General features: G+C 37.5%; 1 protein-coding gene across 1 annotated transcript; it reads left to right on the top strand.

Moving 5' to 3' along the window:
* The first annotated feature begins 850 nt into the window (after window positions 1–850).
* Window positions 851–12,869, top strand: LOC117905378. The gene is made up of 4 exons (XM_034818301.1): window positions 851–1,237; window positions 11,012–11,406; window positions 11,930–12,120; window positions 12,241–12,869. Exons 1-4 carry the CDS (start codon window positions 930–932, stop codon window positions 12,643–12,645), a joined length of 1,299 nt encoding a protein of 432 aa, XP_034674192.1. The 5' UTR covers window positions 851–929; the 3' UTR covers window positions 12,646–12,869.
* The last annotated feature ends 54 nt before the right edge of the window (window positions 12,870–12,923 follow it).

The following is a 12,923-nucleotide window of genomic DNA, read 5'->3' as shown; positions in this document are numbered from 1 at the left end:
TGCAATGAGGCTTTCATTTTTTGAGAATTTGATGAATTATTACTATAAGAACCATAGTATCGGGGATTTCTTCCACAACCACGACCACGTCCTCGTCCATGAGTTTAGGACGATATTGTATTCACTTCAAGGAATGGTTCAAATCTAGTTGGACAAGACTGATGATTTCTCATCAAAAGCTCATTATTTATTTTTATATTTTTTAAACCTTCATGGAGATGATGACAAAGGAAAATCAATGTTTTTGCGCGATCCTCCAAGGATGCTTTACTTCCTTCTTTGATCATAGCTCCAAAATTCATTACATCAAGATGTATTTCAACATCAAGATCCAAGATAGATAGTTCTTTCCCGAAATATCAAGTGTTACAAATTCGAGTTTTGTGAGATTCGATATTGTTAAATAACTTCATATATATATATGACAAAACAATATTATTTGAATCAGTTATAATAAATTAATAGCATTGGTATAACTTTGATTATAAACAAAATTAAATGATTTGTTTATAACTTTTAATAATATATGACAAAACAAATCAATAATAATATAAATATGTAAAAATTTATTCTATATAAATAACTTCAAGTTTAAGATACGAGAATTACCTTCAAAGCAATTCGTGTTGATAAATCATTGTTAAACAAGGATAAATGTAATACAAATAAAGTAGTATAAATAAATTATATATTAATTTAATAATAATATATAATAGGAGAATTAAGAAAGTTGAGAGAATGAAAGACAAAAAAATTAGAAAAAGTAAAAAATCTCTTTCTTATTTTGGTATGCATATTTCAGGATGTGAACCCTTTTATAGGCCTTCCAAATAGCTTCCGTTGATATTCTCGTCATTGAATATTTTAATGGAACGATGTTTTGAAAAATAATTTTGCTTGGATCACTGCCCCCTCTCTTCTCCACAGCTATGAAGTGGCGACCTCCGGCAACTGCGAGGGCGAGGGCCGGGGGACTAGGTGTGGCCGCCATATCCTACGTGGCTGTTGATTACCTCCGGTACCTGGCTCCGGCATGGCACTCCTGGCTAATGCCTGCTCTCTGGTCAGTGCTCGCTCTAGTAGCCGTCGCTCGCGTCCCCTTCTACAAGCACTGGTCCATGGAGTTCCGTTCTGTTTTGCCCTTTGTTGCTTCGATGATCTTCATGCTCTCCACCTGTCTCTTTGAAGTTCTCTCTGTTCGCTCCGTGACCGCCGTTCTCGGTCTCGATTGGCACAGGTAATTGGACTGTAGTGTTGCATTTTCTGTTGGTTGGGGACCCTGGGGTTATGGGTTTTTGGATGGAAAATGGGAGGATCCAGATGGTGAATCAAATGAAAATTGAAGTGTATTGAGTGTTACGTTCTCATTTTGGGTTAATCTTATGTGGGTCGTGTTTGATTTGCGTTGCGTTTGCTTTAATTTCTTTGTGTATGGAGTTCGATTTGTCTTCATTTTGAGGTATTTTGTTGAAAGACATGACTAAGGTTTTAGATTTGATTTCTTGTTCAATTGTTGACTAATCGGTGTGTTATTTTGCGGGTTTTGCTGATTCATATAAATTTGGAAAGTGGCTGGAATCAAAATGCCAGATTTAGGGTTTGTTCCCTAAGTGATGAGTCTGACTTTAAAATGCTCTTTGATCTAAATGTTGATTCATTGTAACTCAAAGCAGATTTAGCGTTTGCTCCTTATTGATGACTTTGACTTTAAAATTTTCTTGGATCCAAATGTTGATTAATTGTAACTCAAAAGAGGTTTAGCTTTAGTGTTAATTAATCAAAATGTTGGTTAATAATCACCCAAAAAAAAACTGCCTCCCATCAAATAGGCATGTAGCAGCAAGAACTAATCGAAATTAGTCTAGACTCCAGGGACTTATCAAAAAAAATTTGTGTAGGTTTCAGGGTGGTCCAGCTGCTCAAGGTTTGATTGTTTCAACCTTCCATTTGTAGTTGGTGAACCAAAGGCCTAACAGTAAGCTTGCAGAACAGTGTATCAAACTCTGCGCTTGAGACTTTCACAATATGCATTTGGTATTCATTATGATTAGTTGCAATTAAAATAAAGTCTTCAATTGAATATTTTTTGCATTTTTTTTGCTGGAAAATTTGTGCAAGTAATTTTATAGCTTATTTGAACTATCCAAATGCACACATGTTTCAGAACATTTTGTGGAGTCTTGTTCCATCCTTGATTTGGCCTAGGAGATATGGCTGATATGAAGTGTTGAAGTTGGTGAACTAATCAATCATGTTCACAGTGTATGCTTTCTTTAGTGAAATGTATGCTTGCTGGATAACTTCTAAGTTCTTCTAGTGTAATATTCGAAATGTTTTACATAGAAGTGATAAAATCCATATGTTGTTATTCCCCTTCAATGCTGTAACTCATGTATATGCATTTCTTTGACAATATTTTTATCAATTAGGCAGGGAATCCAGTATGGTTTAATCGGCATTTAGCAAAACATAGTCATAATTGAATATAGTATTGAAGGCCTATGTCCCATTTCCCAGTATCTGTGTGTATGAACCTCAACTGATGGTTGTTTGTTGGGGATCTTGATTTTAGTAGTTTTTCTTGGCTTGGAACCAGGGGAGCAACATAGCAAAGAAATTTGTAGAAATGAACTTCTCAGTGTTGGAGGTTGACTTGAAGAGAAATTTTGGTAAATTAAAAAATCATTGATTAGTAGATATCCCGAACAGGCCATTTCATTCCAATTATTCAAAAGTAAGATGGCATGAAGTAGGACATTTATCATAGAATTAGAATAGGTTTTCCATGCATAATCTTCTACTTAACCAGGCATATCTGTCAAATATAGGAGCCTTTATGGTGTAATAAGAATCTTGTATGGTGTAATAAGAAATCTCAGGTTGTATGATAATGAGGAGCATTTTGCTTAGTTTTTGAAGATGTTCTTTCTTAGAAATTTGTTCACTTAGGTAAAGAAGTACATAGAGATAGATTCTTAGTCTTTACTTTATTTCATTGAGTGGTTGGGTTCTGGTTAAGGGTGGGGGTTGTTGCTTGGGTTCTTTTCATGTTTTTGTGCTGTTAGGTGCTATTTGTATACGTCCTATGTACATTGATGCGTCCTTGTGGCATTTTTATTTTTAATGCAATTGGTTTTATCTGTCAAAAAAAAAAATATATATATATATATTGTATGGCCACTGAGGATAACATTAGCAATTTAAGAAATTAAGTGTGTGGAGTGAGCATTGAGCATCAATGAAAAGCTTAAGGAAAAACCAAATTATATTTGAGATCAAATGAAGTAATTTAGGATAAATAGAGTAAACAAGAATAGGTTTTTTGGACAAAACCAATCATATTTCTCTAAAATTATGGGGATGCCTGAAAAGTTTACCTGGTAAGGAGAAAATATTGGAATCACACTCTACTCTGGGTGTTCTGACTGTATATGAATTGGAATCATTGACCTTGGCTGGTGATATCAATTCCAAATAGATGGAGAGAGATAATGGAACTTTTTGTGAATTTCCAGATTTTTTTTTCAAATATATGTTCAGTTTATTGGAACTATAGGGCTATTTGTGATTTCTAATAATTAGACATATAGACTGTCCAGAGCTGTTATAATGCATCTGCTTAGAATGGCAATTTAATTCTTATGAGCAACAACAATGCTAGTCTTGATTTGCCATCACAGTTGTGTATATTTAAGTAATCTTGCTAAGCAAATGTAGGTAATCACCCAGGAGAATGGGGATTGGTGGGGTGAATTAGGTGGTCTCTTTTTGAACTTTTTATCCAAATTTAAATACATACAATATATGATGCAAATAATAAAAGTAAAGTACTGAAATTAAAGAGAATTAAGAGAAGAAAGATCACAAACATTGTGATTTTATTGTGGTTTAGTAACGCCCCTATGTCTCCGTCTTTGAGCTCCTTCACAAGCCTTAAAGTGTTCGACTAAACCAAGAATCTTCTCAACAAAGACTCTTTTAAATCTTATTTACATTTAGATTCCCTAGGTTCTAGATGGTTCTGATAGGTATCTATTGAAGAAAAAATTACTAGCAATATTATTGAATTTCAAGAAAAGGGTCAAACAAATACAAGACTGTTACAACTAACTGTCAGGTGGCAGCATAGTTTGAAATGTTGGATTTTTTTGGCGAAAATATTTCAGTTATCGGAGCTGACCGACATAATATTCTTCATCGATAATCGATCGACCGACTTTTCGTCAATTTTTTGGCGAAATATTTTTTCTGATTTATTAGGATATTTCTCGATATTTTCGGTGGTCAAAACTTTTTTGAAATGTTTACATTGCTGCTACGACTCAGGGGATTTGAACTCAAGCCAAAAAGTTTGGGTTTAAGCCTAATTACCACTAGGCCAAGTTCACACTTAATAATATATGTTGATAATAAATTTGTTAAAGTTTATTATTAAAAAATTAATTAATTAATTATAATTATTTTACTTTAAATTTTATTTAATTAATTAATAAATGTATAAAAACCATTATTATAATTTTTTCAACAAATATTTTTTAATATCGTTTATGTGATAATTAAATATTAAAAATATAAATATTAAAAAATCATATATGCATCATCATTTATTTTACATTATTGAATGCATTTGAATTAAATAAATTATAGTTTTAATATTAAATATATCATCATTTATCTCATTAATCCTATTTTAAAAAATTATTATCAATTCACTTTTAAATTTTTTATATTTATCATTTTAATTTTATTTAATTTTGAATGCTTTTATTTTAAAATATTAAAAATATAAATTTATTCAAAAAATGCTAAAATAAATAATAATAATAATAATAATAATAATAATAATAATAATAATAATGAAGTTTTAATTTTTTATAAAATAAAATTAATTTGATTAGATAAATAATAAATAATAAATTATTAATATTGATTTATCTTTACTTATCGATATTTTTCTCTTTGTCCATATATATGTCAATTACACTTAGGAAATAATTTTAACATGTATATTTTATTTATTTTATCATTTTTTGGAGTTTTTCCAAATATTTCCATGAATTTTGAATAATTTTCCCCTTAGAAATATTTTTGTCAAAATATTCATTGATATTTTTCCGATATATCCGTAAAATTCAAGTCCGGATATATCCGTGTTTACCAATATTTCAAACCATGGGTGGCAGTACACTCCTCTTCCCCTTTCTAGGATACACATAACGTATAGGAAGCCTACCATTGACAACCCCACTCCCCCCAATGCAAGGCACCTTGTTCTTAAGGTGGAAGCCAGGAAAGTGCTCCTTAATCATGTCGAGTGATTCCCATGAAGCCTCAAACTGCGGAAGTCCTTTCCATTGGATAAGTACTTCACTAATAGGAGGATTGATATTGGGAGACTGTCGAACACCTAAGACTTGATCAAGCTCCACAAGCCACTCCAAATCATCAGCAAGACTAGGGGAAAGTGGCTGACATAAATCAGCTGAACCAAGAGCCCACTTGAGCTGTGAAACATGAAACACTGGATGAATAGTTGTGGAAGAAGGGAGCTCTAACTTGTACGCCACTAGACCAATTTGTTGCACCACCTTGTAAGGGCCAAAATACCATGGAGAGAGCTTCTCATTGGGTCGCCTTGCAAGGGAACGAAGACAATAATGACGAAGATTGAGATAGACAAAATCCCCAACTTCAAATTGCATTGCACGACGATGGACATTTGCGGATGACTTCATTTTGGACTAGGCACAACTGAGATGGTCCTTCAATTCATTTAAAATTCGATCATGCTCTTACTGCAACTGATCCACTAGCAAAACAAATGTAGAATCTGATCCATAACGTAGCAATGATGGGGCCTCTTACTCATAAATCGCTCAAAACAATATCATATTAGTGGATGCGTGGAACATGGTATGATACTAGTACTCCGCCCACGAAAGCCATGTAACATCGAGGCTTGTCATGAAAAGCATCAAAGGTATGCCTTCACACAACAGTTGACCACCTCTGTTTATCCCTCTATTTGAGGATCTAAGCAGTACTACGACAGAGGAGGTACCTTGCAATCGGAATAGCTCCATCCAAAATTGACTAAGAAATACTTTGTCATGATCGGAATAATGGAACGGGGAATTCCATGCAATTTGACAATATCACAAACAAAAATAGCAACCACCGTTTAGGCTGTGAAAGGATGCTTAAGCAAGGAGAAGTGAGCATATTTGCTTAATCTAACAATAACTAAGATGGAATCATAACCCTTTGACTTAGGGAGCCCCTCAATAAAGTCCATCATCACATCAACCCATATTTTTTTTGGAGTAGGCAATGGTTTTTATTAACCCAACCGGTGACAAAGTAAAGACTTTATTTTGTTGACACATTGAACACTTTTCCACAAACCCTTTGATGTCATTCTTCATGCCAACCCAAAAAAAGTCCCATGTGAGCCATTTGTAAGTCCGCAAGAACCCAGAATGACCTCCAACCACACTAGCATGCCCTCTTGAAGAAGTGTTGGAATAACGGGTGAGGCCTTGGGAAGAACTAGGCACCCCTTGTAGACAAGAAGGCCATGGTCCAAAGAATATCAAGGATAAGGATCTGGATTAACCAACAACCCTAGTCAAATCTTAGCAAGGTGTGGGTCAACTTCAACCTGTGAATAAACCACCGAAGTGTCCAAGCGATTGGGAACCATGAGGGTACCTAACTCAATAGAAATGGGGATGCGAGATAGGGCGTCAACTGCCTTATTCTCCAATCCAAGCCGAAACTGAATTTCAAAATTGTACTCGAACAACTTTGTGACCCACTTTTGGTACGACTCATTCACCATCCTTTGCTCTAGCAAAAACTTCAAACTACTTTGTTCCGTTCGCACAATAAAGTGGCGACCAAGCAAGTAGTGACCCCACTTCTAAACTGCTAAGACAATAGTCATTAACTCCCTTTCATATATGGACTTTTGTCACACCCTTACCGAGAGGACTTGGCTAAAATAAGCCATCGGTCATTGACCTTACATCAAAATAGCGCCCAAACCATACCCCGAGACATCCATCTCCACAATGAAGAGCTAAGTGAAATCGGGCAAGGCCTAAATAGGAACTGTTGTCATAATTGTTTTCAACTTTTGGAAGGTAGTCTCAACCTCTGGGTTCCAATTAAAAGCATCCTTTTTGAGTTGCTAAGTGAGGGGCTAAGAAATATCTCCATATCCCTTGACAAATTGACGGTAGTACCTAGTCAATTCAAGAAACCCTCGCAATTCTTTGAGGGATTTGGGTGTGGGTCACTCTATCATGGTTGAAACTTGTTGGGGTCAACAGCAACCCCCTCGGTAGAAACCAAACGACCCAAGTATTCTAGCTACGGTTTAGCAAAGAGACACTTCTTCTCATTGGCGTGCAACTAGTGGTTGGCCAGAATGAACAACACACTTTGCAAGTGATCACAATGCTCCTTCAAGTCCTTGCTATAAATTAGTACGTGATAAAAAAATACAAGCACGAATTTCCAGAGATGTAGTCGAAATATACGGTTCATTAACGATTGGAAGGTCGTCAATGCATTGGTTAGCCCAAAATGCATCACCAAGAACTCGTAGTGACCTTCATGGATGCGGAACGCTGTTTTATGGATATCTTGTTATCGAACTCAAATATGGTGGTAGTCATATTTGAGGTCTAGCTTGGAAAAAATGGTTATGCCATGAAGTTTGTCAAGTAACTCATTGATTACTGGAATAAGGAACCAATCCAGAATTGTAACTTTGTTGAGTGCACAATAATCTATGCAAAACCTCCATCCTCCATCTTTTTTTTTTTTTAACCAACAACATTGGACTAGAAAATGGACTTAAGCTAGGCCAAATAATTCCTGCCTCAATCATGTTTTGTACCAATCTCTCTATTTTATTCTTTAGAATATGTGGGTATCGATAGGGACGAACATTAACTGGTGACGCTCTCAAAATCAATCGGATGGCATGGTCAATATTACAACTCGGTGGTAACTCCGTCATTTGCCCAAAGACTTGTTGATGTTGAGCTAGTCCTTCTTTGACTGCTTTTGGGACCTCCTATACTCCTTCACTTGAACTCGAATTGGTGGAAATCTGATAGAGTTCCACCCACACCCTCTAGCCACGGTGCTGCAATGCTCTGGCCATTGCCTTAAGAGACACCTTGGTCTTACTGAGGCTTGGGTCTCCCTTTAACAATATCACCACTTCCCCATTTTGATCTTCATCATTAGCATCTTCCAATTTACCTCCATGTCTCCTAAAGTCCCCAACCAAGGCATTCCCAAAATTACATCAGTGTTGCCTAATTCGAGTGGAAGAAAATCTTACACTACATTGAGCCCCTGCATCGAAATACAAACTCCCCTACAAATGCCCTTCTCTTTCACGGATATCCCAATTCCCATCACCACCTCGTAATTGGTTGTTGTAGTTAATGGAAGTGCTAATCATTGAACCAAATCAAGGGGTAAAAATTGTGGGTAGCCCCACCGTCCACAAGATTGATTACCTCATTCGGCTTGATCGTCCCCTTGATTTTCATAGTTCCCGATGTTGTTAAACTGACCACAGAATTTAGAGATAACTTCACAACATCTTTCAGCTCAATCAGTGGAGGTTCCACGGTTGCTTCACCATCAAACTGATTATCCTCCTCCTCATCTTCGTGCACCAGCAAAACCCTTAATTCCTTCTTACAACGATGGCCAAGTGAGAACTTCTCATCACACTAAAAACAAAGTCCCTTCTCTCTACGAACTTGGAGCTCAGACTCCGTCAATCTCTTTGTCAGAATCTCACATCGCTAGTAGTCATTGCCCTAGTTTGAAAAGTTTCCCTAGTCTTCCAATCCCCCCGATTTGCGAACGACAATATTTTGGTGTTCTTTGGGTCCCTTGGTTCATGGGCCGCCCACAAGATTAAATTTCTGTCTTCGACCTGTTGAGCCATTTCCATCAAGTGGCCTAGCCCACATGGTTGCAGAAAATGTATCTCAACCCAAATCTCAAGAAGCAGTCCACTCACAAATGTGCTTTCTATTACCTCCTCAGAAATCCCCTTCAAGGGAGCAACTAGAATCTCAAACTCCTACTAGTAAGCCGCCACTATCCCTTCCTGACGCACTGCAACAAACTGCTCACAAAGGCTCCCTTCTTGAGTCAAACGAAAGCAGAGCAGCAGTCACCTCTTCAAATTTTCCCAGGCTCCCAAATGCCTCTCTTGAATCAATCCACTGGTACCAAGAAAGTGTGTCCCCATCGAGACTCATCGTAGGGGCAACTAATTTCTCCTCTTTCGTGAGTCCGTTCATTATGAAGTATTGATTACCTCGAAAGATCGAGTCGTTCGGGTTGTCTCCCATAAACACAGGCATCTCCAAGCGCCATCGCCATGCCATTCCCCGTTTCTGCCTTGCCTCATCTCATCCATCACTATCCAACCCCCATTGGTTTCCCCAACTCCAGGGATCCATTCCGCATGGTCTTCTCGTTGAGTAGCAATCATACTCCCATGCATCGATCCACCCTGCCTCCCTCACAATGAGGAATCATCGTGACCCGCCCTGATGACAACACCCCCACTGCCTTCTGTGTCTATTTCAGCAACTGCAGAACTCGCATCATGTTCTAGGCAAGGTCCATCACAGTCTTTTCCATTCCCAGTAGGCACTGCATCTCCTCTTTGATTTCTCCAACTTCCTTCTCCAGAGAATCCACCCGGCCATCATTCTTCTTCTGAGTCATTTAGATCAATGCTCTGATACCAAATTGATAGGTATCTAATGAAGAAAAAATTACTAGCAATATTATTGAATTTCCAAAATTTCAAGAAAAGGGCCAAACAGATACAAAGATGGCTATTCGAGAGGCTATCACTCTCCCACCAGACTCACACAACAGCCAGCTGCTCCACAAATTCCATCTTTTTCCTAAAGTCACCAAACTTTTTAGAAAACCTTTAGAGATTTTCATGTAAAAATTAAGGTTCAATGTGGTCTCCTAAGTTAAAGTAAGGTCTTTCATTCTTATATAGTATGCCCTCACTTTGCTTATATGCAAAAAGACTACCGATTACACTAACTAAGGGTTTCAACTTGATTTTCAAGTCTTCTTGCTAAAAATCATCATTAAAATTGGGGCCCAACCCTTAACTATATACACACACATAAATGTTCTTAACATATGCAAACCACTCAGCAATGAGGATACTTGTATTGGTGTCAGGTTGCATGTAGGTAAGATTGAAAATTTTCACATACACACAGAGAGAGAAGGAGAGAATTTATAACTGTGCTGTATGTACATAAGTGTTATTATATTCAAACATCTCTAACAAGGACACTTTTATTCGTATCATGTTGATTCCTTAACATAGGTAATGCTTTATATGTTGATGCACACACTCACAGAAAGAGAGATTTTAAATACATAGGATGCAACAAGTCCTTTTTTCAAGCTTTGGTGTGCCCTCTTCTGATTAGGCGCTGTTGATAATATTACTTTTTGCCCATAAAAAAGGTCCTTTTTTAAAGTATTATTTGATATAACATGAAAATAAAGTCACGCGTCATTTGAACTAGATATGAAAACATCTCAGGAGACTGAGAGATTTAAATACATACAGATGCAATGATTCCTCTTTTTAAGGATCATTATTCAAGCTGAATCTGAAAATCCCTATAGAGAGAGAGAGATTTAATTATTGCAGATGCTGCAATTTCTTCTTTAAAGAATCATTTGATATAACCTGAAAATGCTATCAACTCATTGCGACTGGATCAGAAAACATCTATTAGACGTGATAGTTTCTGTTGGTGGATCTGATCCTCCAGAATGCTTCATGGATATTTATCAACAGCTGAGTCCATTTTCAGGAATATTTCTACCAAGATAATATCATAATCTTTCAACACTAGTTCAACTTTGTGTTTACTGTATGTTGAGCAATGAGACAATCAATTGGCTTATTCATGTCTGGCAGTGATACTCCTCCCCTTCCTGACACTGGCCAGTGGTTTCTCCTGGCATTGAATGAGAAACTTCCTCCTACGGTGGTTGAGATACTTAGAGCGCATATTATTGGATTGCACCATTTTTTGATGCTGTTCATGATGCTGGCTTTCTCAGTATTATTCGACTCTGTAAAAGCTCCTGGCCTTGGGCTAGGTGCTAGGTACATGTTCACCATGGCAATAGGGCGATTTCTTCGGGCCATAACTTTTGTATCTACAATTCTGCCTTCGGCCCGGCCTTGGTGTGCTTTTGCCCGCTTCAGAGTTCCTGCACACCCACATCATTGGGCTCAAAAATATTATGTCCCTTATGCTTCGGATCCAGCTGCTATTCGTCAAGTAATAGAACGTGATATAGCCTATGGTATGTGTTTTGTACCCAACTAATTTCCTCTCATTTTATGGATTTAATGCATTTGAAGTGGTTTTGTATTGGAGCCTTGAGGCGAGAAAAAGGGATTTTAAGCTCTATATTCGCTTGATTACTGCTAGAGTACCCATGGCAAAAATCAGATTGTCCAGATTCACTGTTTCATCTCAATTTTCTCTATGAAATTTCTTTATAAGTCCTATTAATTCTTAGGTTCACATCTTCTACTTGCCTATTGGGTTTGGAATAACTAAGGTGCTTACAAGATTTTAGTGAATCTTCAATTCAATCAACATCCAATCTCCTGGAAATCTAAATTCATTGTTGATACGTACAGAAGCCCTGAGAGAGTTTTCTTTAGTTTTCAATGTTGGAAAAAGGGTTAAATTCTGTAACCTTGGCTCCCTTGCCTTTCATGAGTTCTATGTTCTCCATTATTAGATCTACCCTAAGAACTACTACAGATGGTTCCTGTTTTACAGGGAGGTGGGTTTAATAATTCTCTTCTCTTTCTCAGCTGATGTTGGAAATTACCTTGGTGACTTTCGTCCTGATTGGGGTTCAATGAGCTTCCTTATAGACTTCCTGCGACCAATTACTACTGACGGTTCATGGTACAATCTGCTAAAGAAAGCTGGAGGAGGATGCAATGACCTCATATTCAGTGGCCACATTCTTGTAGCAGTACTGACTGCTATGGCTTGGACGGTATATTTATTAAACACTTGCAATCCCTCCTCTTGACATTTATTGATCAGTAGCACTGAGGCTTAAAATGCATAATACTAAATTTTGTGTCTTTCTCTGTGTCAAAAAAAATGTTTGCAGGAAGCTTATGGAGGTTTCAGCTCGGCTGTCATATGGCTGTTTGTATTGCACAGTGCCCAAAGGGAAATACGGGAACGCCACCATTACACTGTGGACTGTGTTGTGGCCATCTATGTGGGCATTCTTCTGTGGAAGATGACGGGTTTTATCTGGTCTGCCAAGGATGCATCCCGAAGTAAAAGGCTGAGTAGGCTTGATAAAATTCATGGTAGACTAACCCAAGCTGCAAAAGACTCAAATATGGATGAGGTGAGGGAGCTTCTAAAAGAGGTGGAGATGGGGAGCCCGGCAAGCCATAGTAGTGGCAGGGTGAGGAGCAGGGCGATGTGGGTATTTGCCTGTGCAACCATATTCTCTGCACTTACAGTAGTTTTTCTGGCACTCACATTGACTAGTGATGGATGAGGTTTGGCCATAACTTACTGCCACGACATCAACCTTCCACGTTGTAATTTAACATTATTTGATGTTGCAAGTTTATTGTTAAGAGAGCTGTTTTGAGTGCGGAATCTTACGAATATTCTCTGAACCCTGAAATGGTTTTAGTGTTCTGGAAAGTGACGATCAACATTGTGGCATGCAGGAGCCTACGTAAAGTGATGATCAACATTGTATTGCTGCTCCTCTCATCTCCGGTCATACGTGTTCATCCAGCCCATAAAGTCAGCCTCCTTTACCAAACT

The sequence above is a fragment of the Vitis riparia genome, chromosome 18 (genome assembly GCF_004353265.1).
Source record: "Vitis riparia cultivar Riparia Gloire de Montpellier isolate 1030 chromosome 18, EGFV_Vit.rip_1.0, whole genome shotgun sequence".
Classification (NCBI taxonomy): domain Eukaryota; kingdom Viridiplantae; phylum Streptophyta; class Magnoliopsida; order Vitales; family Vitaceae; genus Vitis; species Vitis riparia.
The sequence above is the reverse complement of the archived record's forward strand: the minus strand, read 5'-3'. Positions and strand labels throughout refer to the sequence as shown.

What these genes read in the sequence shown, in the direction of transcription:
- LOC117905378 (XM_034818301.1), top strand. Translation starts at nt 930, where the DNA reads ATGAAGTGGCGACCTCCGGCAACTGCGAGGGCGAGGGCCGGGGGACTA. An exon ending in AGAACGTGATATAGCCTATG is followed by an intron (nt 11,407 to 11,929) that starts GTATGTGTTTTG and finishes TCTCTTTCTCAG; the next exon opens with CTGATGTTGGAAATTACCTT. An exon ending in TGACTGCTATGGCTTGGACG is followed by an intron (nt 12,121 to 12,240) that starts GTATATTTATTA and finishes AAATGTTTGCAG; the next exon opens with GAAGCTTATGGAGGTTTCAG.